The following is a 26011-nucleotide window of genomic DNA, read 5'->3' as shown; positions in this document are numbered from 1 at the left end:
AGAGAAGCTGGAACACTCCAAGTTTTCCTGTGCCCACGAAATCTCCCTCAGTGAGATTCTCCACTGGTTCTCCACCAGAGGCAATTCTGCCCCACCCCCTGTCCCCGGGAGACATTTGACAATGCCTAGTAGTTTGGGTTGTCAAACTTGGAGGACGTCTACTGGCATCTACTGATAGAGGCCAGGTATGCTACTACCCATTTTAGGAAGCACAGGACAGCCCCCCAAAGAATTAGCCAACCCAGAGACACCTGAGTGGCTCAGTCGGTTAAGCATCCAACTCTTCATTTCAGCTCTAGTCATGATCTCAGGGTTCATGAGATCGAGCCCCACATTGGGCTCTGTGCTGACAGTGCGGGGCCTGCTTGGGATTCACTCTCTCCCTCTCCCTGTCTCTCTGTCCCTCCTCTGCTTGTGCGCTCTCTCTCTCTCTCTCTCAAAATAAAAAACTAAAAAAAAAAAAAAAAAAGAATTAGCCAACCCAAAATGTCAATAGTACTGAGGTTGAGTAACTCTTATCTATCAGAATCCGAAATTCAACTTGTCGCCTCTCAAAGAGAAATGTCATAACATAGTTGCTTTTAACATCTGCAAGGTCCTGAAAAACAGATCTGAAAAGATCCCAAGTCCTCATAACCTGAAGCCAGGAACAAAGTGCACTGCCCCTGCCCCCCACCGCCACCCCTTAACGGGTTTCACATCTCTCTCGTCTCTGTTCACTCTCTTCAGACCAAAGACCAAGTTGGACATCACACAATCATGGTGTCACAATGGCCAACATGACAAACGAGTAGGTCCCATCTCCTGCTCTTGAGCACCAATTTTGGATAGAATAAATCTAGCTGTCATTACAGTGAAAGATGAGGGACCCCAGAGGCCTGACCATTCAGAATTCAGCAAAAGTGTAGCTGATCTAGGTGAAGTCTAGCAAACTTCAATACTTCCCTTGCCAAGTTTATAGCTGAGAAAAGTCAGCAGCATTTTTTTTTTTTTTTTAACTAGGAAAGCACCATCGTGCACTAACAAAAAGTAGTTTGAGCGACCTCCGAAGTCCTGTGAAATTGTCCTGTTCAATCATTCCAGCTCACCATCTGGGACGAAGTGGGAAGGAGAACTATATTCCCCACAATCAGGCTCCATAGTTACAGTTACTGACCAACTTAACACCTCCAGGCCACATTCAAAACCATTTTTAAGCATTTGCTGGAGCCCTTGACTCTCTCCTGAGTAGATCACGGGGTCCAGCTTTACAAAATCACAGTCCTTGAAGCAAAGGAATGAAGTCTGCTGCGTGCCCTTTTTAATATTCTGAACAAGGACTTCAGAAGTAAAATGCCACTGTGAACTGAGTGGTTAGAGTATGGTTCCAGGAAAGCCAGTTGCTGACAAGTACTTCAAAGTCCCTTATGCCACCTGAGGAACATAGTGTTCAACTACGGAACTATATGTGGTGTGCATGGTTCTATTATACAGCAAGTAATTGAATATACAGGGGAGGGACACCTCTATCAAATAGGTCACGCACTAAAAGACTAGATTCTTTTCAGTGGATTTAAGACTGTACACCCTCTCAGGAGTCTACATAAGATAACCAAGTTTTGAAAATGTCACTGCTTTTTGAAAAATGTATGGCAGTTGTACTTAAGCAGATTGTACCAAATATAAGGAGACCGGAGTTCTTTATTAGCTGTCAAGTGTGTTATAAAGGCTGTCAAGAGTTTCATGGGTTTCTTCTGGCATTTCTAAGAGAAGGGAAGTTAGTTAACATTTGTTGAGATCCTAGTACAGTGGTTGGCACGGGGCCAGACACATGATATACTACAGCGCGTTCAGTCCCCGTTTACTGTTGATGTGCCGAAAGAACAGAGATGAGATAACTTGCTTGTGGCACACAGCCAGGGAAGCAGAGGTGGAACTGGAACCCAAGCCTATCTAACTCCTAAGCCCATGTTCTGATTTCTCCATGATAACAAAAGGTTGCATCCATCTGATTCCGCAGTCGTCCTTTTCCCCCTGCCCCTCACTGTGGGGACCGGACCACAGTCATGCATTTACTTACGTAGCTACTTCTCAAGTGCCCTGCTTGGCACTGGAGGGAAAGTAGTAAACAAGAGAGTCCTCACCTTTTCTTTTGCGAGAGTTACATCCTACTGGGGACAAGAGGGAGATAGACCATTAGTAACCAAATAAGATACTTTGGGGTCATAATAAGTCTCATAAAGAAAGTAGATCAAAGTAATAGACTTGGGGGTCATTGGGGTGAGGAGTTAGGAGTGCAGTTTTGCATAGGATGGTCAGGGAATGGCCTTGAAGAGAGAATATTGAGTTGAAATGTAAATGATGAAAACAGGTGTGGCAAAAACTGGGGACAGAACGCTCCAGTCAGAGGGAACAACAAGGACAAAAGCCATGTGTTTGGAATGATCTAGGTGTGTTCAGCCAGGATCAGAAAGAATGCCAGTGGGATCGGACTTTAAGATCTTCCAGCAGCTGGAGTTGGTATGACATGTCATGGTGGAGTGCCTGGGATCCATGAGTGACTTAGTTCCAAGTTAGGGACTGAATTTAAAATCAGGATCAGCAACTCTGCAGGAGTTCAGGAAACCACCATATGCTGAAAATCAGGAGGGCAGGGAATCTTCCCGAAAACAGTGCCTTCCAGAATCAGGAAGGGAGCTGCCTCCAGTGTTGGAGCCATCCTGAGGCCTCACTGAAGGTTTCCTATCTCCCTGGGACAGTGATGCCTTTGCTACTCTTAGAAGCATCATCACGGATGACTTAGACACTCACATGGAAAATACATCGTACCTCCCGAGAGGAGATTTACCTATCTCTGTGAGGATGTCAGAATAGCCTTCATCATCAAAACTGTGAACATCTTAGTGATGTAAACAATAAGGATGCAGCATTTGTAAATGAGACATGGCTCACAGACAGCTCAGAATATTACAAATTGGGAAGAGCCATCTAAAAGGTGTTAGCCTCCCAGATACCAGTGGCAGAGACTGGATATGACATTCTCTGGGGAGAAGGGGGAGAAACCTTACAGAAGAGTCTGCTTTGAGGAGTGATCATTAGTCCCATAGCGGTTCACATTTACGGAGTGCCTGGTGTGGGTGGAGAACTCAGTTAAGAATCGTTTGAGTTAGCGTGACAGGGACAGCCCAGGACAGAGCCAGGAGCCAGACACTCTGAATCCCAGTTCTGTCGCTGCTAATAACTCTATGACCTTGAGCAAGTCAGCAAACCTCTCTGTTCATCAGCATTCTTAACAAATTAAGGACAGTAAGGAGGTCTGCCTTGGAACACTGTTAAGAAAAAGAGCAGTCTTTCCCAAATGAATACAACAAGCCCCAGAAATACAGGAGTTCATGCATATTAGTGTGTGTTTTGAAGCTAAAATCTGCGTCAATGTCAGGGTGTGATGTGTTCAAAGAAAAACATTAATAAATAATAGCACTGGTGATGTGCAGATGTGCCAAATTAAGGAAAGGGATAGATACCCAGAGGACTGAAGTTTGGGAAAGAAAGAAAACAAAATTTGCACTTTAAAAGGCACAATATCGGGGTGCCTGGGCAGTGCAGTTGGTTATGTGTCCGACTCTTGATATCAGCTCTCACAGTTCATGAGTTCAAGCCCCACCTCAGGCTCTGTGCTGATGGCACGGAGCCTGCTTGGGATTTTGTCTCTCCTTCTCTCTGCCCCTCCCCTGCTTGTGCGCTCTCTCTCTCTCAAAATAAATAAATAAAAAAAGTTTTAAAGGCACCATACCAAGGGCTACTTGGAGATAAGATGATATTGGTAATACCAGGGGAAGGACGAAGTGGGGGGTACTTGTAGGGTTGAATCTTCTAAAGCCAAAGCTTGCAGAGATGTTACTTAAGCCTCCAGTTTCTTCCAGCAGGGAAGCTGGCTCCAGATAGATGCAGGAGCTCAGCATTGTCTAAACAGAGAGGTACCTTCCAGCCTCCTCTATTCTACTATGTTCTTTTGAAAACCAGCCTGTTGAAACAAGCCAAAACCAATGGTCTCAAATAGCATGGCTCTCTATCATCACAGCAAACTAGAACCAAGGTTCTGTTGCTCCTGCCTGTCGTGAAAAAGCATGATTTTGTTTGCCCCATTGCGCCTGCCTTTGAGCCAACCTGAAAACCATTCTAGACAGCTAACCCAGCTATTCATCCATTCATGTGCTCAGCAGAGATTTAGAACCTACTCCGCTCCAGGCCCTGGGCTGTGTACTGGGAGCACAATAATGAGTAAAGCCAGTGAAGCTCCTGCCTCCTGAGGAGCCTAGTGGAGGCAGCAGATATCAAACACAGAATCATGCAATTACTGAATCATAAGCTCTGATAAGTGTATGTTCAAGAAATACAGGATGCTGTTAGAACATCTGAACAAGGAGACTCAGGAAAAGGCTTTCTGAATAAGTGACTTTTAAGCTATGCTATGCACAATAAGTAGGATTTTGCCAGGCAACAAGTAGGAAAAAAGCCAGGGAGGGGGGAATAGCATGTGTCAAGGCCCTGTGGCAGGAAGGAGGTAACGCTTAACCAGTAACTGAGAGAAGCCCAGCATTGTAGAAGCATAATGTGCAAGGGGGCAAAAACGTATGAAATAAAGCTGAAGGGGCAAATGAGGGTGACGTTGTACAGGGCCTTTTAGGCCAATGTAAAGATATGAATATTCTCCTACATTCAATGGAAAATCTGTGAAGGGTTTGGTGCAGGAATTGAGTTGTGGTGATGGTGGTGGTGTGTGTAGGCATGTGTGTAGGTGACGTGAGTTGTATGATTTGATCAATCAGCATCAATACCACGGTTACCAATGGGTCCTGTTGAGAGCTCAGCAAGCACCAGATCATGCACATTAGGAGCTAGCAGACCTGACTTCCAGGCGAAGTTTTACCTTCCTGTGCTGGCTACATGGACCCAAGCCCAGCTCCTAGGTGTGAAAGGAAGGACATGGACTTAAACTAGACCACTAGTGGTCCCTACTGGGGCAGTGTGGCCCCCATCGTTTGGAAATTTCATCTTGAAATGCAAAGAGTGTTTCTTTTTGCCCTCTCTGTTTCGGGGGTACCACTGGCAGTTAGTAAGTGGAGCCCAAGGAGGGTACATGTCCTACAATGCACAGGACATTTCTACAATGAAGTGTTTTTCTCTGCCCCATTCCCACACGCTTCCATGTCAGTGAAAAACCCGGTTCCAATTATCTGAGCCTAACTCCATTTTACCTTTAAAAGCACAATATTTTTGCATGTTTTTAGTAAGTAGTGAATTTCTTCCAGGAATGAAACACCATGAAAATTGAGGGCAATGGTATTTTGTTGGAACTTTCCCACAGGTGGTTCACCATTGAGAAACCAGCTCACCAAGGACAGTGCCACTCATTGTACTTGAGTCCTTGATCAGCCTGTACGTTTGTGGCTATGTCATTCGTGAAGTCTTCATATAGATGTAAGCATCTGACCCTGGCACTATAGCTTGCAGAATAGTTAGACTGGAGCACTTATATTTGGGAACATTTATAATATTATTACATGTTACTGTCCTTTTATTTCCCCTTTATATTAAAATTAGGACATTCTATTGATTTTTCTGTGATTGTGAGTACTGATAAATTATACCACCCATACATTTTTTCTCAGAATAGTAAACAAGCGTTTGAAGATATTTATTATTAAAAAAAAAAAAAAAGGCATTGCATCTGATAAGGTTGGGAACAACTGAGCAAGCCCGTTCATTGCTCCAAAATGCTGTGCTTTTAACAGTGTACCTACTTCCCATGTTTGGATGGTCTCTCGGTAACTTTAACATGCAGAGAATTCTGTGTAAAAATTGTAGACCAGAGGTGTCAAGGCTGACATCCCCAGTGAGAAGCCATGTTGGTATCATATGCCCCCAAGATGATATGATGAGAAGACACTTGACCTTTCTGGTGTTCCTCCCCAAAAGTCCACAACCCCAGTCTAATCATTCTGGGGAGGGGGGGAGAGGTGGAAGGGAGAATCAGATATCAAATGATATCAGAATCAGTGTCAAATCAAGTGACACTCTACAAGATGCCAGACTGGTATTCCTCAAAACCTTTAAGGTCATGAAAAGCAAGGAAGACTGAGAACTGTCACAAACCACAGGAGACTAAGGGGACATAATGACTAAATGCACCATAGCATCCTGGATGGGATCCTGCAGGAAAGAAAGGACATCACTGGAAAACAGGTGAAGTGTTGAATCAAATCTGAAGTTTAGTTCATAGTAATGGACCAATGCAGATTTCTCTGTTTGGGCAATTGTAAAATGGTTGTATACAATTTTAACATTAGAGGAGACTGGGTAAGGGCATCCAGGAATTCTCTGTACTAGCTTTGCAACTTTTATGTAAGTCTAAAAGTATTCAAGTTTTTTATAAACTTGTTTAAAAAAAAACATAGGAAGACATTAGGGGTCCCACATTTAGTTATAACTTAAGGATTTTTTCTAAAGATATAAAATAATCATCACATGAAAGGACACAAAACAAATGTCACAATGTCCCTGGACCCTCACACTCCAGGGTCAATATATGAAAAAGACAAAGATGCCATGGGAACCACGGGAAACTAATGTAAAACATCGTGTCTTCAGTGAATATACAAATGCCAGGAGACATGGTAGAAATGGAGAGAATGCAGTGGGCGGGTCAATCAGGTGAACTGAGACCAAGCTTTGAAGAAGAGGGGCATTGCTGGCAAGACTGAAAAGCTGACTGACAGAAGCAAAAAGAGAGATTAATAAGCAGGCTATTCTTGGGGACAGTTTGTGTCAAGCAGTAATGAGATGTGAGGGTAACAAAAATAATAATAGCAAATACTTAAATAGAATCTATATATCAAGCATTGTCTCCCATGTTCGCAGATGCTCCCTCATTTGCTCCCTGTAACAATCCTATGAGGTAGGATTATGGCCCCTGTTTTTAAATTAATTTTTTTAATGTTTTTATTTATTTTTGAGACAGAGATACAGAGCATGAGCAGGGGAGGGGCAGAGAGAGACACACAGAATCCAAAGCAGGCTCCAGGCTCTGAGCTGTCAGCACAGAGCCTGACACGGGGCTCGAACTCACGGACTGCGAGATCATGACCTGAGCCGAAGTCAGATGCCCAACCAACTGAGCCACCCAGGCACCCCTATGGCCCCTGTTTTTAATGGACAAGTAGACTGAGGCACGGAGAACTAATGTCCTAATGTATATATTAGATTAAGTGCTATGACGTCTCCACTTTTGTAGAAAGGTCATATGGTTTGACCTAATAAGTAACTGGCCTCAGATGCACAGCTATTTGGAAGATGGACCCGGACTTTGAAACCTGGTAGCTGGCTCAGCAGCCTGGGCTGGGGGCCTCTGAGCTAGAGGGCCTCTTACACAAATGACTGGCATATATTGAGTACTCACTACATATCAGGAACTATCTAAAGCTTTACGTGTCTCGACAACTCATTTCCCTCTGCAGCAACACTCTTGAGGTGGTATGAATATCACCCAATTTACAGTTGAGCCAACTGAGGCCCAGAGAGCTTCAGTGGCCTGCCGGAGGTTGCACAGCTAACAAATGGCAGAGCTGGGATTTAAACCCAAGCTGGTGGCTCCAGAGCATTGGTCCAGTGCTCTCTGCCTCTCCCGTGTTTACGGGTGTGGTATGGCAGAATTGACTGAGACAAGCTTTCACAGCAGTTTGATAGTCTGGAGAGAAGAGGCTTTCCCTGTCAAACCTCAAAGCAGATGCCCAGGGCTTTACATTTGTTGGGACATGCAGGAGGGGGATGTTGTATCTTCTGGCCAGCTCAGAGGGAATGACATTGTTGTTCTGGGGGAAGAGAAAATTGACCTCAGAATCTCTTCAAAAAATAAGCAAGGAAATAAAAGAGAATAAAAGGGAGCAAAAGAAGAGAAAGAATGTTGAGAGATTGGAAGAAGCATTCCAATGATGGAGGTATTTGGAATCCAGTACTGTAGTTGCAATTGGCTGGCTTCTGTCAACATCTAAATGACATGCGGAACATCCCATGGAATTTGGTGCTCAGATTTACCACATCCAACAGTGTTGTGGTCATGTCAGAATGGCCCTATACTTAATCTACTTAATGTGCACCAGGATTCTCTTAGGCAGAAAAGAAAAAATAGTCAAAGGTTGTTTGTCTGGTGAGTTAACTTTTTACAATTCCATTTCATAATATGACCTAAACCTTTACTAATGTTAATGTCCAATGAACCCAAATTAGCAAAAAAAAAAAAAAAAAAAATCTATACTACATCATTTTAAGAAATGCAATGCCATTATCGTTACATGTATACAACATCTTGAGCTAGCTGTGGATTGGCTGGCAAGAAGATTCTATACAAGTAAAGAGTTTCAGAATCTAAAATAACTCCAATCTTGGGGCACCTGGGTGGCTCAGTCGGTTAAGTGTCCGACTTCAGCTCAAGTCATGATCTCGCAGTCCGTGAGTTCCAACCCGCGTCAGGCTCTGTGTTGACAGCTCAGCCTGGAGCCTGCTTCAGATTCTGTCTCCCTCTCTCCCTGTCCCTCCCCCACTCATGCTCTGTCTCTCTCTCTCTCTCTCTCTCTCTCTCTCTCAAAAATCAATAAACATTAAAAAAGATTTTTAAATATCTCCAATCTTGAGCACTAAGTAATTCAGGCCACCAATTCCACACAACAATGGAAACCTCTTTATCTCTTTAAATCTCAAAATGGAGCAACTTAAGTACCATTGTTCATGGATCAACATTTTGGGTCAGTTCCATGGAAATATAGCTTAGACTTGGGACAGACATAAACAAGGTATAGGTATCCCCAAAATTAATTCATTAATATGAAAATTTAATTAGTTAAATGGAAAGGGTACCATAATGAATATATTGTTGGCCCCATTCTGCCCACTTGGCCCTGTATATGGCTCATAACAATGGCAATTCTTTCTGATTCTGAAGCACATGAGCATGACTGTGAACATCTCACTCGGTCTCAGATGCTGACACACTTCCACCAGTTGGTACAGCCAAATCCCTTTGCCTGCTATTCCTCAACTCAACACCATATTGTAATCTGGGACCATTTGCAGCCGGGCATATCCATGGCAACCGTCGATATAACCAGTTCTTTTACTCACCTAGTAACGTGAAACAACAGGCTAATTGTTCATGACACACAGCAAAACAAGATTTGGCTTTTTCCCTGGATTATGCATTATATTAGGCCTGTCCTCAACCTCTTCTCAACAGAGATCCCAAACCTAACACTATGTTGCTAAATGAAGCCATCAGTCCCAGTGGGTGCAAACAGCGATGTCTGAGCAAACAGCTTATTCTTGGGCCCATCGACACACTCGGAGGAAATGGGAAATCTCTGTTTCCATGTCTTAAAAAACAGCCTCTTAAATTGAAGAGGACTTAAACTGAGTCTTCGAGCCTGTGTGATGAAGTATCTTGTCCAATGCCCCATGAATTGTCCTTCCTGACCTGGAATTAATTGTTCATGCCCCTTCCAAAGAATATCGGTTTGTTCATTTCCATAAACAACACTGGGTAATCAATAAAATGAAAACTGGGCTTTGTCATTTCTTTCACCATATTTGTGGTGATAAATACACATCTTCCATTTACACTGAGTATATTATCCACACAGATGCGGAGCTTAAAGTAAGCATGTTGGCCAAAAATTACTTATGGTCAAACTTACTCTCCAGAGTCTTTATACACAGTATTACCTGTGGACATCACCGTCTGGGAGCCACTGACCCAAACAAAAGAATGAAACACAAGCGAAGTCTATATGCAGATGTCTGGACATTCAACTTTAACATAGCTGTCAACTCCCTCATCATGAGAAAGGGGACAATGTGGTAGCTAAAATGATGGAATATCTTAGGTTTGAATTCAGGCTCTGAGGCCTCTTACTAGCCATGTGTCATTGAGACAGTTACTGCCTATTTGTGCCTCAGTTTACTTATCCATAAAATTGACATAATAGTACCTGTTATGGGCTAAAGTATTTCCCCCAAAATCATGTGTTGAATTCCTAACCCCCACTGTGACTGTGATGAGGGCTTTGGAACGTGATTAGATTTAGAGGAGATGAGGACTCTCAAGATGGGATTAGTGCCCATATAATAAGAGACAGTGGAAGGCTTGCTTCCTCTCTCTCTGCTGTAGGAGGACACAGGGAGAAGACAGCCATTTGCAAGCCAGAGAGAGGGCTTTCACTGGGGAACCAATTCCACTGATACCTAGGTCTTAGACTTCCCAGCCGCCAGAATTGGGAGAAATTAATGTCTATTGCTTTTTGTTGGGACACTTTGAGCTCACTAAGACACTACCTCATATTTTTTTTTTTGTCTTATTTTTCATGAGCTGAAATTTATAAAACATGCAGAATAGTCCCTGCAATTTTATTGTCAAATGAAATCTTTTTTTTTTTTTTTTTTTTAAATTTTTAATGTTTACTTACCTTTGAGAGAGAGAGAGAGAGAGAGAGAGAGCATAAGCAGGGGACGGGGAGACAAAGAGTGAGACACAGAATCCGTAGCAGGCTCCAGGCTCTGAGCTGTCAGCACAGAGTCCGATGCGGGGCTTGAACCCATGAACCATGAGATCATGACTTGAGCTGAAGTCGGATGCTCAACCAACCAAGCCACCCAGGCGCCCCAATTGTCAAATGAAATCTTAAAAGTAAATGAATAGATAAGAAATCCTCAAGTGCTTCTTACAGGACTTTCACTATTTTGTCTTAGCCATCAGCCTCTCTATACCCTTACTACCTTTTTAAAAAACACATATTTTTAAACGTACATTTAAAAGTATTAACTCATATATGTGAAATATATGAGCTGATATATGTGAGAGCATCTGGCATAGAATCTGACACACCCGTCTCCAAGAGGGATTGAACTACAATTTTCTCGAGATATAATTCTAAATCCTTGCCGTACTTGAGTTTCAAACTTGTTTCATCAGACCCATATCAACCCTGTTCTTTGAAAGGTCATAGATAAACACTTGACCATCCGCCTTATGTATGTCCACGTTGGCGTGGCCTCAAGGAACAAAGATCACTGTCATCACTCACCCCACCGGACATTGGTTTTATGTCACTTAAGTAGCATTGCATCTTACACTGGGATTTGATCACAGGTCAGATGTTAAATGCACACAGGAGGCTACTCCTCTATATCCATATATAGCTAACTTAGCAATTAAGCAATCCACTTGACCCCACAACTTTCTTTTAGCTCACCTCTCTCTTCTGTCTTCTCAGGTGTGGCTGTGCTCACACACACATGTAGATGTGTCATCACTGAGCATGCAGCACAGAGCCTGTGTATTAATCATCCTCTTTTGACTAATCGGCTGTACAAGATACAGGGACACAGAGACAGAACATTCAGTTACAAATTCTCCAAGCTTGTAGCCCACAAGCTGGTCCACCAGAGCCCGGAGAACAGCCTTTGTTTCACAATCAGACAAGGGAGAGAGTGGGGAGAGCCCAACGTGTTCCTTTTGTACGTAGGACTCAGAAACTAGCCAGTTTTATACTGTTTGTAGTTTAGTGTTCAGATGTCCCTGAAGGTCTATTCAGACCAGCATGGCCCAAGGAAATGCCACCACACAGCATTACTGAGAGTGGAACTTCATGAAACATAAGCTTGTTAAAAAAAATGATGACTGTGTGTTTTAAAAATATATGTGTGTGTGTGTGTGTGTGTGTGTATGTGTGTATATATATAAAATATCTGTGTGTTAGTGTGTGTGTGTGTGTGTGTGTGTGTGTATATATATATATATATATATATATATATATATATGAGCTGTCTCATCACTAGTTTGCATTTTGTGCAATGACCAAGTGAAGTCATCTTATTTTCCAGCACTCTGACCAACATAGTCAATTCAGTTGTTTGGGAAAACAGCAGCATCTTGGTTGAGGGGTAGGGGGAAGGGAGCATCCAAGTCTAAGAGGAAAATGTGGATGTGATATAAACCATCTATTTTGGGGCACCTGGGTGGCTCAGTCATTTAATCGTCCAACTCTTGGTTTTGGCTCAGGTTATGATCTCACAGTTTGTGAGTTCACAAACTCTGCCCTGATGTGCGGAGCCTGCTTGGGATTCCCCCCACATCTCTCAAAATAAAAAAAATAAATAAACCATCTATTTCACCTAAGGGAAAAAAAAAGAAAAAAAAGAAAGAACCTTCCTATCTTCACAAAGAAAGGAAATGTGAATTTAAATCTACCACTGCTCAGTAAAACTGTCTACACATCTTTCAGACTGCCAGCTACAGCTTTTGGTTGGGTGTCCTGAGCCAGAAAAGGTTAAGATACTTAAGGAACAGAGGTGATTTTCCCATATCTGAGCTTCCTGTCCTTTGACACAGTGGGTCCAGCAGTTTGCACAAGGAAGCAGCCATGGAACAGTGTAGTGGTAATGGGAAAACGTAGGATTGTGTTCTGAAGCCATCAGTGAGAACCCTGCTCCCTTCCCCCCAGCCTCACACTGTGAGCATTGCTTCTGTCTAAAAAAGGTGGTTTTGCTCAAGTCAGATTAGAATCAGCTTTCCCTAAGCAGACTGCTGTTTGGCCCATAAAGGCAGGACAACTCTTCACGTGGGTGGGATTGAGAGAAAACTTGTGAGCCCAGGCACCTGCTTTCATGATCACCCATTTCTTTCAGACGGGTGGGTGCAAAGGGGAGTCTGAGAGTCTCTGCTGCAGAATGTGGGGGACCAAAATTCAGCTGGCTTCAGTCCTCCCACCTGGGGACAGGGGTTTGGTCCCTATTTCATTTCAGGACATTGGGGATCAATTAAGAAAAAAAAAAAACAAATCACAAAGAGAGGCGTTACTTAGTAGAACAAGAAACCGTCAAGCAGGAGCTAAAAATGGGTGAAGGGGAATTACTGTTTCTTTAGTAGAGCCAGTAAGGATTACGGTAAATAGTTGCACTCATCATTATCTGATTAGATCCTTGGAAGTCTCGGCCAAGGCCCCGTGTGTTGCGCCCCGCCCCCCCTTAATGTTCTTTCCTCTTCTCCAGATACTGTGCCCTGCACTGCTTCAGACACAAGAATTTGCCTGTGGCTCACAGAATGCAGCAGCACGCATCTACCCCAGGGCCTTTGCCCTGGCAGTGCCTGCTGCCTGGAGCACCCTGTCCTCAGAGAACCTCCTGACCCACACCCTCACCTGCTCCCCCGTACCTTCTCAGTGTGGCTCCCAGCCACCCACATGCCCCCCTGACCCTTCTTGCCCTGCCTTACTTTCTCTCTTCCTCCATACCACTTATCACCTACTAGCATAGCACCTGTTTTACTCATTTATTATGCCATGGTTTATTTTCTGCCCACCCACCACCACCACTGCTCTCCCAGCACAGTCTGCGGAAGGGCAGGGATCTCTGGTGAGTCGTCACTGGTGTATCCCAAGCACTTAGAACACTGCCCTGGCACATAGTAGGGGCTCTATAAATGCTTGAATGATGGGAGAAGCTGGACATGTATCTTCATCATCATCATTAATATTATTTCTGTTATTCTGATGTCAGGCTTAGACACGAGGAAACTGGGGCTCAGATACATTAATTGACCTAGTCAGTAGTACCCAGATGGCAAAATATCAGATCTAGGACTCACACTGCACCCACCCTTGGTTAGTGCCTTGTGTTCGGTGACTTCAAAGAACAAGTCAATAAGATGGATCCGTTATGGGTAGATCCCCTAGTGGGAAATGTACGGTAATGTGATTATTTAAAATATGGAAACCATGATCAAGAGCAAACTGGTTTTGCCATCCTGCCCTGTTCTGTGCCCCCCACCTTGCCTCTCCATTTGATCCACTTCTGAGTGTCTTATTTTTAACACGCCTATGAGGCGTGTGTCAGTGTCGGCCTGGGAGAGAAAAAAGTTGTTAATCCACTCCATGGAGATGTGCTCCCACCCCACCACGTATTAGAATCATAGTGATGCTTACATTCAGCCTACAGTTAGACTCACTGCCATGCAGTAAGTGATGGGAACCAGTGAGCTCGCCCACAGGAGTTTAGGTTTGAGCAGAAGGTGGACGGACTACGATCCAGATTCTTTGCTGTTTGAGGAGCATCCGTTGAAGTGTGAAAAGCTCAGGTTTTAACAGTAAACAGAGACAAGTGGGAAGCCTGGCCCTAAAGTGATAGGAGAGGGGGCAGGGAGATCAGCACCTGGGCACTAAGCATCTGGGGGCCCTGAGAGGGAAGCGTGCCAGCAGGCAGGGCCAGCAGGAGCTGTGAGTATAAATGGATTTCTTGCATTGTCGCTTACCGGGGAATTCATAAATAATGTCAGCAGGAACTTGTGTTTGCTTAGAAATGCATTACTAAATATTAGGGGCCACATTGATTGTTTGCCTTGATGTCATATAACTCTGGGGGCACAATCCAATGGGAATCGGCAGGAACCATGGATCATTTTTGTGGAGCTGGTAGCAGTTAGTGTCCATGATGTATGTCCACACAGAGATAGGCACAGTCCAGCTCACTGGACTAATCCTTCTCAGCACAGAAATCCCCGATGTGAGGCTGCTGGTTCTTTTTATAAAACACTCCCTCTTGAAGAAGTCCCTGGATCTTCCCCCTTCAGATACCGTACAGAACAGATGTGCGGGTTTCTGAAAAATCACACAATCTGTTTTTAAACAAAAACAAGAAGCGTATTCTTTAACATGTGGCATGATAGCTAAGGTGGGGTGGACCCAATGGGGAGACCTTGCACTGTTAAGGCAGTGAGAATGGAGTCAAGCTCCCTGCACCTGTAATGGAAGGAACACCTGTTCTGGCCTGTGTGCTCCTAGAGGGTGTATTGTTGCAACATGAGAAGCTGTGACAAGAACCTCACAGCCAAGGGGCATGTGGGTGGCTCAGTTAGGCATCCAACTCTTGATTTCGGCTCCGGTCTTGATCTCACGGTTCGTGAGATTGAGCCCCGCATTGGGCTCCACGTTGTCAACATGGAGCCTGCTTGCGATTCTCTCTCTCCCTGTCTCTCTGCCCCTCCCCCACTCACAGGCGCTCTCTCTCTCCTCTCTCTCTCTCTCTCTCTCTAAAAGTAAATAAATAAACATTTTTTTAAAAGCCTCACAGTCGGGGTGCCTGGGTGGCTCAGTCGGTTAAGCGGCCGACTTCGGCTCAGGTCATGATCTCGCGGTCCGTGGGTTCGAGCCCCGCGTTGGGCTCTGTGCTGACAGCTCAGAGCCTGGAGCCTGTTTCAGATTCTGTGTCTCTATCTCTCTGACCCTCCCCCGTTCATGCTTTGTCTCTCTCTGTCTCAAAAATAAACGTTAAAAAAAAAATTTAAAAAAAAAAAAAAAGCCTCACAGTCAAGCATTACAGTGGAGGTAGACAGTGGCACAAAGATTTGGGCGAATAAATCATTTATTTGATTTTTTTCTGGAATTTTTTTTTACTGTTGTTGGTTTGAAGAGGAAAAAAGCTCATCTAATCGTAGTTTGTGTAGGCAAATATCAAAAGGAATGAGGTGCTCCCTCAGTAAAATTTTAGGTTAAATTCTTTTTATTTCTGTCCTTCCAACCTTTCCCTGAGCTCCCTCCCCAACTGCCATGAATTCCCGGCACTCTGGATCATGGCCTCCCCTGATGAAACTACTAGCCTGAGATGCTGATTCTCTCTAAGGTGCTAACGACTATCCTCAACTAGAGAAAAATGTTTAACTTCAAGAAAACAAAACCACTCAAGCCAGATTAAATCAAGAAAGACTGGCTGTAAGTGTGTAAGAGGAAACCTCAGAGACATTCAAAGACAGGAAACAAAGCATGACGTGAGCTGACTGAAAATAAAACTGGAAGTGGTTGGGGAAGCCAGAGTCCAAAGACACGGCCACTCTCGTCTGCTTTTCTCACCACGTCCCTCCAGTCTCGATCCATTTATCTCCATTTCTCCCCTTTCCTTCCTCCCCTCATTCTCTGCTCCCTCTCTCAGATGGCCTGCTTCACATACCTAACATGGTCTGACTCGATGTGACAGTTAAGTTCCCGGCATCATCTCCCTGAAGTGTAAGTTCTAAAGACAGAGTCTGATTAGTCATTGTCCATTCAATGAATTTGCTCCTCCTTGGGTAATGATGGGAATGGCCCTGAACTGGGGATTGGGAGGGGGAGGGTGAAGAACCTGGGGCTTTGTCCACCTGAATGAAAGACTTAGTCTGCCTCTCCTAGCTGTGAGCAGCACAGAGGAAGCTGAGCATGTATATATGTACTGACATTATCTATTGGCCATCGATATGGACATTACCTATTGATAATGCTGTAGGACCAGCCACCCCAAAAGGCAGTGGCTTGAAGCGATAAGCATGTCCTGAGCTCAGGTGGATGTGGGTTGGCTGGAAGGTTCTTCTGGTCTTAGCTGGGCTCGGTCACATGCCAGGGAATCAGCTGGCTTTCAGCTGATCCAGAAGAGCCTGAGCTCCAACAACAGAAGTGACTGGAATCAGAGGCCCGTGTGTTTCCTCCTCCAGCAGGCTAGCTCGGGCATGTTCCTCATGGTTCTGACTGGGGCAGAAGAGCAGAAACAGAAACACTCGAGGTTCTGTTTTTCGTTTTTCTAGGTTCTGTATGGAACACATTTGCTGACATCCCATTGGCCAGAGGAACTCACATGGCCAAACTCAGAATCCAGGAGCAAAGACTTAGTTTAGTAAGAGAAACTGTCACATCATAAGGAGCTTGGATATGGGGGGAGGAGAGAAATTGGAGCTAAATTGGAGTCAATCCAGTGTGTCACGGCAATAAACTCAGTGACGTGTGCAACAGGCTGTGCCCTTCCCCAGCAAGAGGTGTGCAGAATTTTTCTGATATTAGTTCCTGATTCCAAATAATGAACCACCAAGGTTGGAGTTTTGAAGCCTCTCAAATAATAGCAACAAAATGACAATTTTGTCTCCAGATAAAGCTACATGTATAGAGTTGCAAAGCCACAGAACCAGGATAGCAGAGGGAATTGAATTTTTCTCCCTTTTCCCCCATAATTCCTGCCCCTCCCCCACCCACATCTCACACACAACATGCCTAGGCTTGTGACATCCTGCTTTCTAGTTCACTGGATCAAAAAATGAGGCATATTCAGTTTAATAGTGCTTTTTAGGTAGCTCAAGGTTGAACTTGTGTGCAAATAGCAAGTAGACCAGAAGCCCTAAGGAGTTAAAGGCTTTGTCATCTGTATCCCTCCTCCCCCATGGTGACTGGTTTCCATGTATGGCAGTGGGGGCTAATTATTTGATTGCTTTTGTGCCAGGAGTGAAAAGAATAAGGTTTCTTCAAGTGACCTCCAGGGTCACTATCCAGGGATAGATGATCTGGTCTAGAAGTTATTCTGGTCTTTTCTTCCCTGTCACAGAACCATAACGTAGTAGAAGATCAGGACTAGATGGGCTTGGAGATCATCTAGCCCAGCATTTTCCAACTGTTAGTCACATAAACCACTCATTGTTTTGTAAAAATGTGCTCTACTCTTTAATGGTTTTAGTGAAATTGGCTTATTTTTAAAACCTAAATTATTTTTAAAAATTTATCACAGCCATAAATTGAAAAACCAGTATGATTTGACATAAATAAAAGATAACCGTAAAATAAACACAATGACAACCACATTGTTAGGAAATTCTCTCCAGATGTTTGAGCCTCAGGCCTGCCCAGTTTTCACTAATAAGGGAGTTCAGCAAACGTGAAGGAAGTGTTAAAGAAATATGATCCTCAAAGTGACGTATTCTCCCTGATGGAGTCAGGAAGATCGGAAGGGATTTGAAAAGGTCACCAGTTTCTCACTGTCCAGTGTTATTTAGTGCCCAGTTCCTGTATTCTAAAATCATCTCGGACTTCCTGCGTTGGGGTGTGGGCACCACGCTGTAGGGAATATCAGTGGTCCTGGTCCCTCCTTTCACAGATGGAGGAGCTGAGGCCTCTCCCTTCTCCCCGGTGGGGGCCTCAGTGCCTGGTCACTACTGCTTTGCCTCTTACCTACCAGCTGGGTTAGGGGGAAGGAAAAGAAATGAACCACAAAAGAAGTAAAGGGCAGAGCTGGAGGATGGTATTTGGACGCCACAATGCTGGAGCTTCCCTGGTTTTCAATGACCTCTGCTCTTGCGGTCCTCCGCTTCTAGAAGACATAGATGGTAGCCTACTGGAAGGCATGGAAAGTGCCTCACACTCCCATGAAGAAAACCTCTGCCTGCCTCCACCACCGTCAAAGACTTTTAGATCAGGAACCTTCTAGAAAGATGTAGCCATACGAAGGGAAGGGAGGCATCTCCAGTTGTCCTTCTGAAACAAAACAAAACAAAACAAACAAACAAACAAAAACCCGTTGTGTCAGAAAAGGCCAAGAGCACAGCCATCTAAATCTAGTTCATTCTTGGAGTAAGCCACAGGGGCTGTGCTAATGGAATTCTAAATCCTCCAGCAAACTATATGGATTTTCAAAAGAAGGTGGAGAAATCCTCTTTGTCCTGTTATCTTTTCAAAATGGATTTTTAGTTGAAAATCCTTGCTTTAAAAAAAAAATAGGATAAATGTAGTCATATACTCAACTAAGCTCTTTATTCCATTGCCTATGATCTGGAATAAGCTTTTGAGACGCTTCTTCAGACAGGAGGGGAAGGGACAATCTTCAAGAAATATTCTTCTTCAACATATTTTTAAGGAAGATGCTGATTATATCAAACACTGCCTAGTGTTTCATTTTAAATTTCTCTTACTCTTTGGGGAAAAGGTGTTATGTGCCTTTAAAAAGATGTTTCTCTTCCCCATATATTATAGGAGGAAATCAAAAGGGCATGCATCTTAATCTTTGTGACATGGGTGCCTACACCTGATACCCATAGTATGAATCAAATCTCTTTCTCCACATTCTGAATTTTAGTGTTCTGTACATTTGTTACCTCATCTGAACAGCTCAAGCCATTATTCATGTTGATGGAAACAAGAAAAATTTAGATGCCTATCAGCTTGCCCCTACATTTGCTCATAAATGAAAGATTCCCCTCAACCTTGTGTTGGCTCTTTCTTCAGAGGCACAGAGGAAACTTTGTAGTAAGAAGGCTTTCATGGACCTCCTGACTGTTCTGTCTTTGAGATCCTGATGGAGGTACTAAAGTTTTCTGAACCTCAGTTCTGTAAAATGGGGATAAGAATATCTATTGTGTCAAGATATTGTCAATATTAAAATAAGGCAATATAAGTAAAGCTCATAGCACAGGGCCTTTTTTTTTTTTAATTTGGAGAGAGAGAGAGAGAGCCAGTAAGCAGGGGAGGAACAGAGAGAGAATCCCAAGCAGGCACTGAGCACCAACAAAGAGCCCTATGCAGGACTCGATCTCACAAACCGTGAGATCGTGACCTGAGCCCATATCAAGAGTTGGACGCTTAACCAACTGAGCCACCCAGGTGCCCCAGGGCCTTATATTTAAGCATGTAATAGGTGGTCACTCTTATCATTATGCATTACTACATTGGAAAGGCCACATGAGATCCATCAGAGTACATACAGGCTCTGGGGTCGGAGAGAAGACAGGACTCACTTCTGCTTCATCCGTAACTGCCTCTCCTGTAGCAGGTCCACTGGCATGTAACAAGAAGTCACTATTTTTTGGATGAATGTTTGAAGGGTTCTGGTATTACGGCTTGTTAGCTATTTGATCTTGGGTAAGATATGTCACCCCTTGGCACATGTTTTCCCAACCATGAAGGCAAGAGAATACATTTTTTATGGAGCTGTGGGGAAGCTTAAATGCAGTGGCCGATGTGAAGTGCCCAGCACCGAGGCTGACACACGCTGTGCTCTTCCCCGCATGTATATATATCCCCAGTCTCTACCACCCTTCACTTTGGAGGATCCCAGATGAAGAACTAGGGTCAGCGTTTCCTGAGGAAGATGGCAAGAAAGACTTTATTCGAGGGAGTGGAGGGCTACTACGATGCAGTTTTGTGATAGGAAAGAGATCGTGCCCAACTCTGAATGCAGCAAGGGAGACTAGAAATCTATAGCTGGGAGCAGGGTGTGGGTCAGAAGATGGAAAATCACAAACAGGAAATACCAGGCTAAGGGGGTTCTGGCCATACCAGGCTGCTAGGTGGTCAAGACATCAGCCGGGGGATGGTGGAGGATGAGAAAACTCATCAGAGAGTGACGGTCATGAGATATTGAGGGGTGGGAATTCTGGCTGAACTGACTCAGCGGGATTCTTGCTGAAAGTGGCAATGAAGAGACAAGCCTGGAAGGTACAGAGGTCGGGGGCTAGCTGATGAAGAACCCAGACCAGCCTGAGTGGAGTTTGGCCAGGCAGAGTCCCTGTCAATACCTACCCCAGTCCTGGCTGGAAAGGGGGCAGAAAGTGAGCTGGGGTGGGCTCCAGAAGGCCAAGTGAACATTGAAAACCAAACAGGATTCACCCAGGTGGAGCATGGGACAGAGAGGGAGGTTTCAGAGGGGCCTTCTGAAAGCAAAAGAAGCATGGCTGACAGGAAGGGAGAGCATGACATTTCTAGGAACTGCAACAGACTCATGCCAGTTTGTGCTGTGAGGGAAGGGCAGGAAGTGGCAAGAGACGACCCTGGGCCAGCCACTCTCAGAATTTGGACTTCTTCGTGGAGCCAGTGGGGGCCTCCATCACTGGGTTCTCCTCCCAAGGGAGTAAATGAACAGGACCTTCTGCAGGGCTCTCCTGGGTGGTTAGTGCCACAACTACCAATAATAATAATGATGCCGGCTGTTTGAACACACCTGACTCCCACACATGATCACCTTGCAGGCAGATCTGAATGAAGCACTTTGGCCATCTTTTCCAGCCCTAAAAACAGGGTCTTGGTGTCTCAACATTAGTAAAACCCTCTTAGGCTAAGAGCATGCATTTTGGACTTGATGGCATGTCAAAAATCATATAATCTTTCTAGCCTAATTCTAGCTCATTGGACTCACTTTAGGGGCACTGGAGAATTTCCTGGGAAACTTTATAAGAAATATCAACACCTGGACCCCCCCTCGGAGATTCAGATTCAAGTGTCTGGGGTGGAGCAGGGCACTGGCATATTTTAAAGCTCCTCTGTGCAGCCAGGGTTGAGAACCACTATGGAGCACACAGTGTAGCAACGGTAGCTCTTGAGAAGGAAAAGGACTCCCCTTGCCAGATACTCCAGCTGAGATTCTGGGTCAACTTTGCAAACCTTCCTAGCAGATCTTCAGAAGCTGCCTGTGGCAACGGAGACTACTGCACGCCCTGCCCCTCTTTACAAATAGACTGTGTTCTTTTTTTTTTTTTTAATGTTTATTTATTTATTTCAAGACAGAGAAAGAGTGCATGTGCACAGGAGGGACAGAGAAGAGAGAGAGAGAGAGAGAGAGAGAGAGAGAGAATCCCAAGCAGGCTCCCTGCTGTCAGCTCAGAGCCCGAATCAGGGCTTGATCTCATGAACTGTGAGATCATGACCTGAGTTGAAATCAACAGTCTGATGCTTAACTGACTAAGCCACCCAGGCGCCCCCAGATAGACCCTGTTCTAAAGCCAACATATGGCAGCTAAAGAGGGAGGGGGACCTCCCCTACCCCTTGGCACCTAAGGGCATGGTCTCACTCCCAGGCCATGTTGTCTGTGCAGCACTAAGGAGCTCTGTCAGGGATTTGCTTTTCCCCTGAATTTAACTGGAAACCCCAAGCAGGCTTCATTAGCACGTTACTCACGCTCATCCAACCCCACACGTCACCTTCCCCATCACCCCCAACTCCAGAACTTTTTGTCCATTTGCCCATTTATTCAGTGCAGTTGGGTTCTGTGCCCTGGGCCCTGAAAAGCACATTTTTGGAAAGGAAATGCTCCTGGAAGAAAGTAGGGAGCTAAGAGCTCCAGAGTCCCAGCCCATCACCTGTCATCAGCCCTCCCACCCCCACCCTGGGTGAAATACCATCCATCAGAAGCACTGAGCGACCAGCCCAGGGAATACTTCCCACGTCTCTGCCCTGTTTTATTCCTACCACACTGAGACTGCAGATCCTTAGCTCAGAGCCCCGGAGTTGTTGCCTGCAGCGATTAACTGCCACCCGTGTGTTAATTCCCAATCAATAGCCCTTCTGCTGCTGTTGTTACAGCTGTAGGCGGCAGCCTGCACAGCACATTTTGGAAGTAACTTGATGGGGCAGTGAGACTCTGCACCCCCCGGCCAGTCCCCAGAAAAGCCCTCCCCAGGCTTCCTCACGACAGCAAGTGCCCTTTACTAAGTGTCCGTCGGGGGCAAGGGCCAGAGTGGGCGAGCAGGGGTGCGTCACCTCTTTCAGGTCCCGTGACAACTTGACAGATGGCAGAAGCAGCTCCTGTCTGGTATCCCTTGAGATATTCACCACGCTTTCATTTCTCTCTTTTGGCTTTTTTAGAGTTCTTTTATTTTTTTTCTGTTTGTTTTGAGATGGCTGTATTTTTCCTCCATCTAAAAAAAAAAAACAAAAACAAAAAAACTTCTCTCATTCAAATCAGTCTTTTTTTTTTTTAAATCACATAGCCACGGCTTCTCATTTCTTGCCTGTGCTGCTTTCTTTAGCTCCCTGTGGACAGAATGAGACACGGGAGGATGGCAAAATAATCCAGCTGCCTCCCTGCAAGACAGGAGCCTGGATTGTACCGGCCATCATGGCCTGCTACCTGTTAGTGGCGAACATCCTGCTGGTCAACCTGCTCATCGCCGTCTTTAAGTAAGTGGGTCCTTCCCTAGAGGACATGGGGTGGAGGGAGAAGCAGGGGGGTGGGGGGGGGGCAGGCACTGGGGCTTCAGAAAGGAGTGGGGTTTCTCTCTTGATTCTCTCCCATCTCTATTTCAGCAATACATTTTTTGAGGTGAAGTCAATATCCAACCAAGTGTGGAAGTTTCAGAGGTATCAGCTCATCATGACCTTCCATGAGAGGCCAGTTCTGCCCCCACCTCTGATCATCTTTAGCCACATGACCATGATATTCCAGCATCTGTGTTGCCGATGGAGAAAACATGAGAGCGACCCAGATGAGAGGGACTATGGCTTGAGTAAGCTTCGGGGGACAGCCCTGGGCAGCCTCAAAGCAGGAACTCCTACTACATCCTGCAGACGGTCATGTAGGACCATGTGCCCACCTGGTTCCTTCTGCGTCCAGTAGACTGTGGGCAGCTCTGAACACTTGGGAAGGCGTGGGAGGGTCTGTTTCTATGGGAAACAGTGATGTGTGAGGACACTAGAGGCTGAAATGGAGCAATCTTAGCCTCCCATCTTTCTTAGTGAACAAAACCAGTCTCTGGCAGGGCTGTTCTAGCACCTCCATAGATTCTAAGCTTCTTACTGGCCAGAGGTCCCACCACAAAATATATGCACCATAGTGATATGCTCCCAATGCTACATTAGGTATAATGTAAGAATCATTACATGGGTTCAGTTGGGTTGTAGTTGACTAAGTCTGATTTTTTTCATTATCATTTCTGGACCTATCTTTTTTTTTTTTCAGGGCTTAAACATTCCTCAGGCCTTAGAGGTTATGGCCGTTTGCTCTGCTTTCTATTAGTCAAAGGAATAACAGAAAACCCCTCACCATCCACCTACTACCCAGTGTTTCTAGAAGGAGGTTCTGTTGGCTTTGGGGTAGAATAATTCTTCAGTGTATGGGATTGTCCTACACATGGCAGAAAATTTAGCACTTCCGGCCTCCATACATTGAATATAATAGCTCCTGCAGATTTCCTAAATGCCCCCTTAGTACGACCCAGAGTTAATTACTATTGGGAATCCAGCCCCATTCAAGCAAGTTTCTGTGGTTTCTCAAAGTGTGTCAATTAGACTACCTATACTAAATCTACTGAGCCAGAGCCTCTAGGATTGTGACCCAGGAATTACCTCTCAGTGACACTAGTTAGTGCTCTAAAGTTTAAACCAAAGCCACCTCATCAACTGACTCTCTCTAAGTCTGGAGCCTTTAACAACTTCTCTGACAAAACAATGCCCAACTCCTTTCTAGACATTAAAATTACAGAGTTGAAGGGAAGTGAAAATTCCAGAATTCACTATTTCTACCAGAAACACAAATTTAGGCACATAGAAAGCTTAGAGGGAAAAAGTTCAAATTTCCACTGGGCTCTTTATACAGCTGTATCAGTTATGAATCAGCCTACCTGATATTAACAGAGAACCAGGCTAACAACACAAATCAATAAAGCTTTATTTTTCTGACATAACTCAAAGCAAAGAGGTAATAGCCCATCACTCAGCAATAGCTCCCTGAAGTCAAAGACCCCAAGTCTTGTCTTTTAAGTTCAGCAACTCCTTCTTGCCCTGTCTTATCTCATGGTTACAGAATAGCTGCTGTACTTCCAGCCATCACATTCATGTTCAAGGCAGGAAGAGGAGGGAAGGTGAGAAAATATAGAAAGAAGGAGCTACACCTGAAAAGTTTCTCAGGAAAGTGGAACCTCTTCCCAATCCACCACCCCTCCCTGCAGCAGAGAAATGTATGGGTTTGGCTTTCCAGCCTCAGTTGTGGGCAGATGGAAAGAGGGAATGGGGTTGCCATGGGCTTGTAGTAAGACCAGTGAACATTCTTTGTCTGCCACACTCCTCAGACCAGTAACTGAACTTGTAAGTAACCTCCATTCCCTGCATAGCTCCATTTTCTTTGATTTAGCTACTTTCTGAACCTCACAATGGGTATAATTCTAACCAGCCACTGCAGTAAACCAGATATACCCAGGTGAACTTTAGGGCTCCATCGTGACTCTAATGCACAGAAACAGGACAATGATATGAGTCGCCCGATTGGATTTGGCTTTAGCCTGAGACTTAGTGAAGAATCTAGGCTCCTTTTCTTAACCTTGATGAAATGAAGAGTAGTCATTAGGCCCGCAGATTAGATGTCATTGCTGATCCTCCTGTTGTCACTTTTTTCCACAGAACTGTTCATAACTGATGATGAGCTCAAGAAAGTACATGATTTCGAAGAGCAGTGCATAGAGGAGTATTTCAGAGAAAAGGATGATCGATTCAACTCGTCCAATGATGAGAGGATACGCGTGACTTCAGAAAGGTCTGTTCCATGGGCACATGCCTCTTGGGGGTGCTTTGTGTCATGCTGTGACTTATCCACTGTGTTTCCTTGCCCAGCCCCCAAAACAGACCCCTTTGTGTTTATTTGTATTGTCCAAGAAATCGTCAAGCTTACGAGAGGGTGGAACATTGTCGGAAGCAACTACAGAGCAAACTTCCAGACTTCCAGACCCTTCCTGGACTTCCCCAGGGGGCAGTAGCACCCGCCCTCCTGGAGACGAGATTGTTGAGGCTAGGACAGGGCAGGGCTTGTTGGCTCAGACCAGGAATTGGAACGTTCCAGCCCAGATGCAAACCAAGTGAGACCCAGGCCAACTCGAGGGCTTCCAGCAGGTTGATGTTTCATGTAGATCAGTGGGCATCTTTTGGGGAGAAGGAGAACAGTCCTGGCATCTGGCACATATGGGTATTCAGCACCTTCCGAATCAACGGCAATGAGAGATCTGCCAATTAGTTACAATAATGGATGAGGGTTTTTTTTTTTTTTTCAGAATTATTTTTGTTTTATTCTTTTTATAGAACAAGATAAAAGCAAAGGAGTAAAAGCAGATTCTTCTACCCAGGGGTGATATACTTTTAGATCTCACTGGCCAGTTTTGTGGACCAGTAAGACTATAAAGAAAAAAAAAATCCCCAAATACAAAGAGGAGAGTCCATGAAGTTTAATAAACCTAGCTTCATGCAAATGCATTTATAGTTCCTTCTTTTTCTCATTTTGCTGTGGACTAATAAAAACTTCATTCTGGGCTAGCACGTTCAAAACCCAGAATTTGGGGTGGGCACCTGGGTGACTCAGTCGGTGAAGCATCTGACTCTTGATTTTCAGCTCAGGTCATGATCTCGTGGTTTGTGAGATCAAGCCCCACATCGAGCTCCACACTGACAG

General features: G+C 44.7%; 1 protein-coding gene across 1 annotated transcript in view; it reads left to right on the top strand.

The window, feature by feature from the left end:
• The window catches only part of LOC122204457 (transient receptor potential cation channel subfamily M member 3), an 89324-nt gene that overhangs the window by 54624 nt on the left and 8689 nt on the right, over nt 1-26011 (top strand). The window contains exons 13-15 of the mRNA XM_042911958.1: nt 22608-22758; nt 22885-23084; nt 24973-25105. Coding sequence (XP_042767892.1) covers nt 22608-22758; nt 22885-23084; nt 24973-25105 — 484 coding nt within the window. The remainder of the gene's footprint in view (nt 1-22607; nt 22759-22884; nt 23085-24972; nt 25106-26011) is intronic.

The sequence above is a fragment of the Panthera leo genome, chromosome D4 (assembly GCF_018350215.1).
Source record: "Panthera leo isolate Ple1 chromosome D4, P.leo_Ple1_pat1.1, whole genome shotgun sequence".
NCBI lineage: Eukaryota > Metazoa > Chordata > Mammalia > Carnivora > Felidae > Panthera > Panthera leo.
This window is presented reverse-complemented; position numbering and strand designations above follow the sequence as displayed.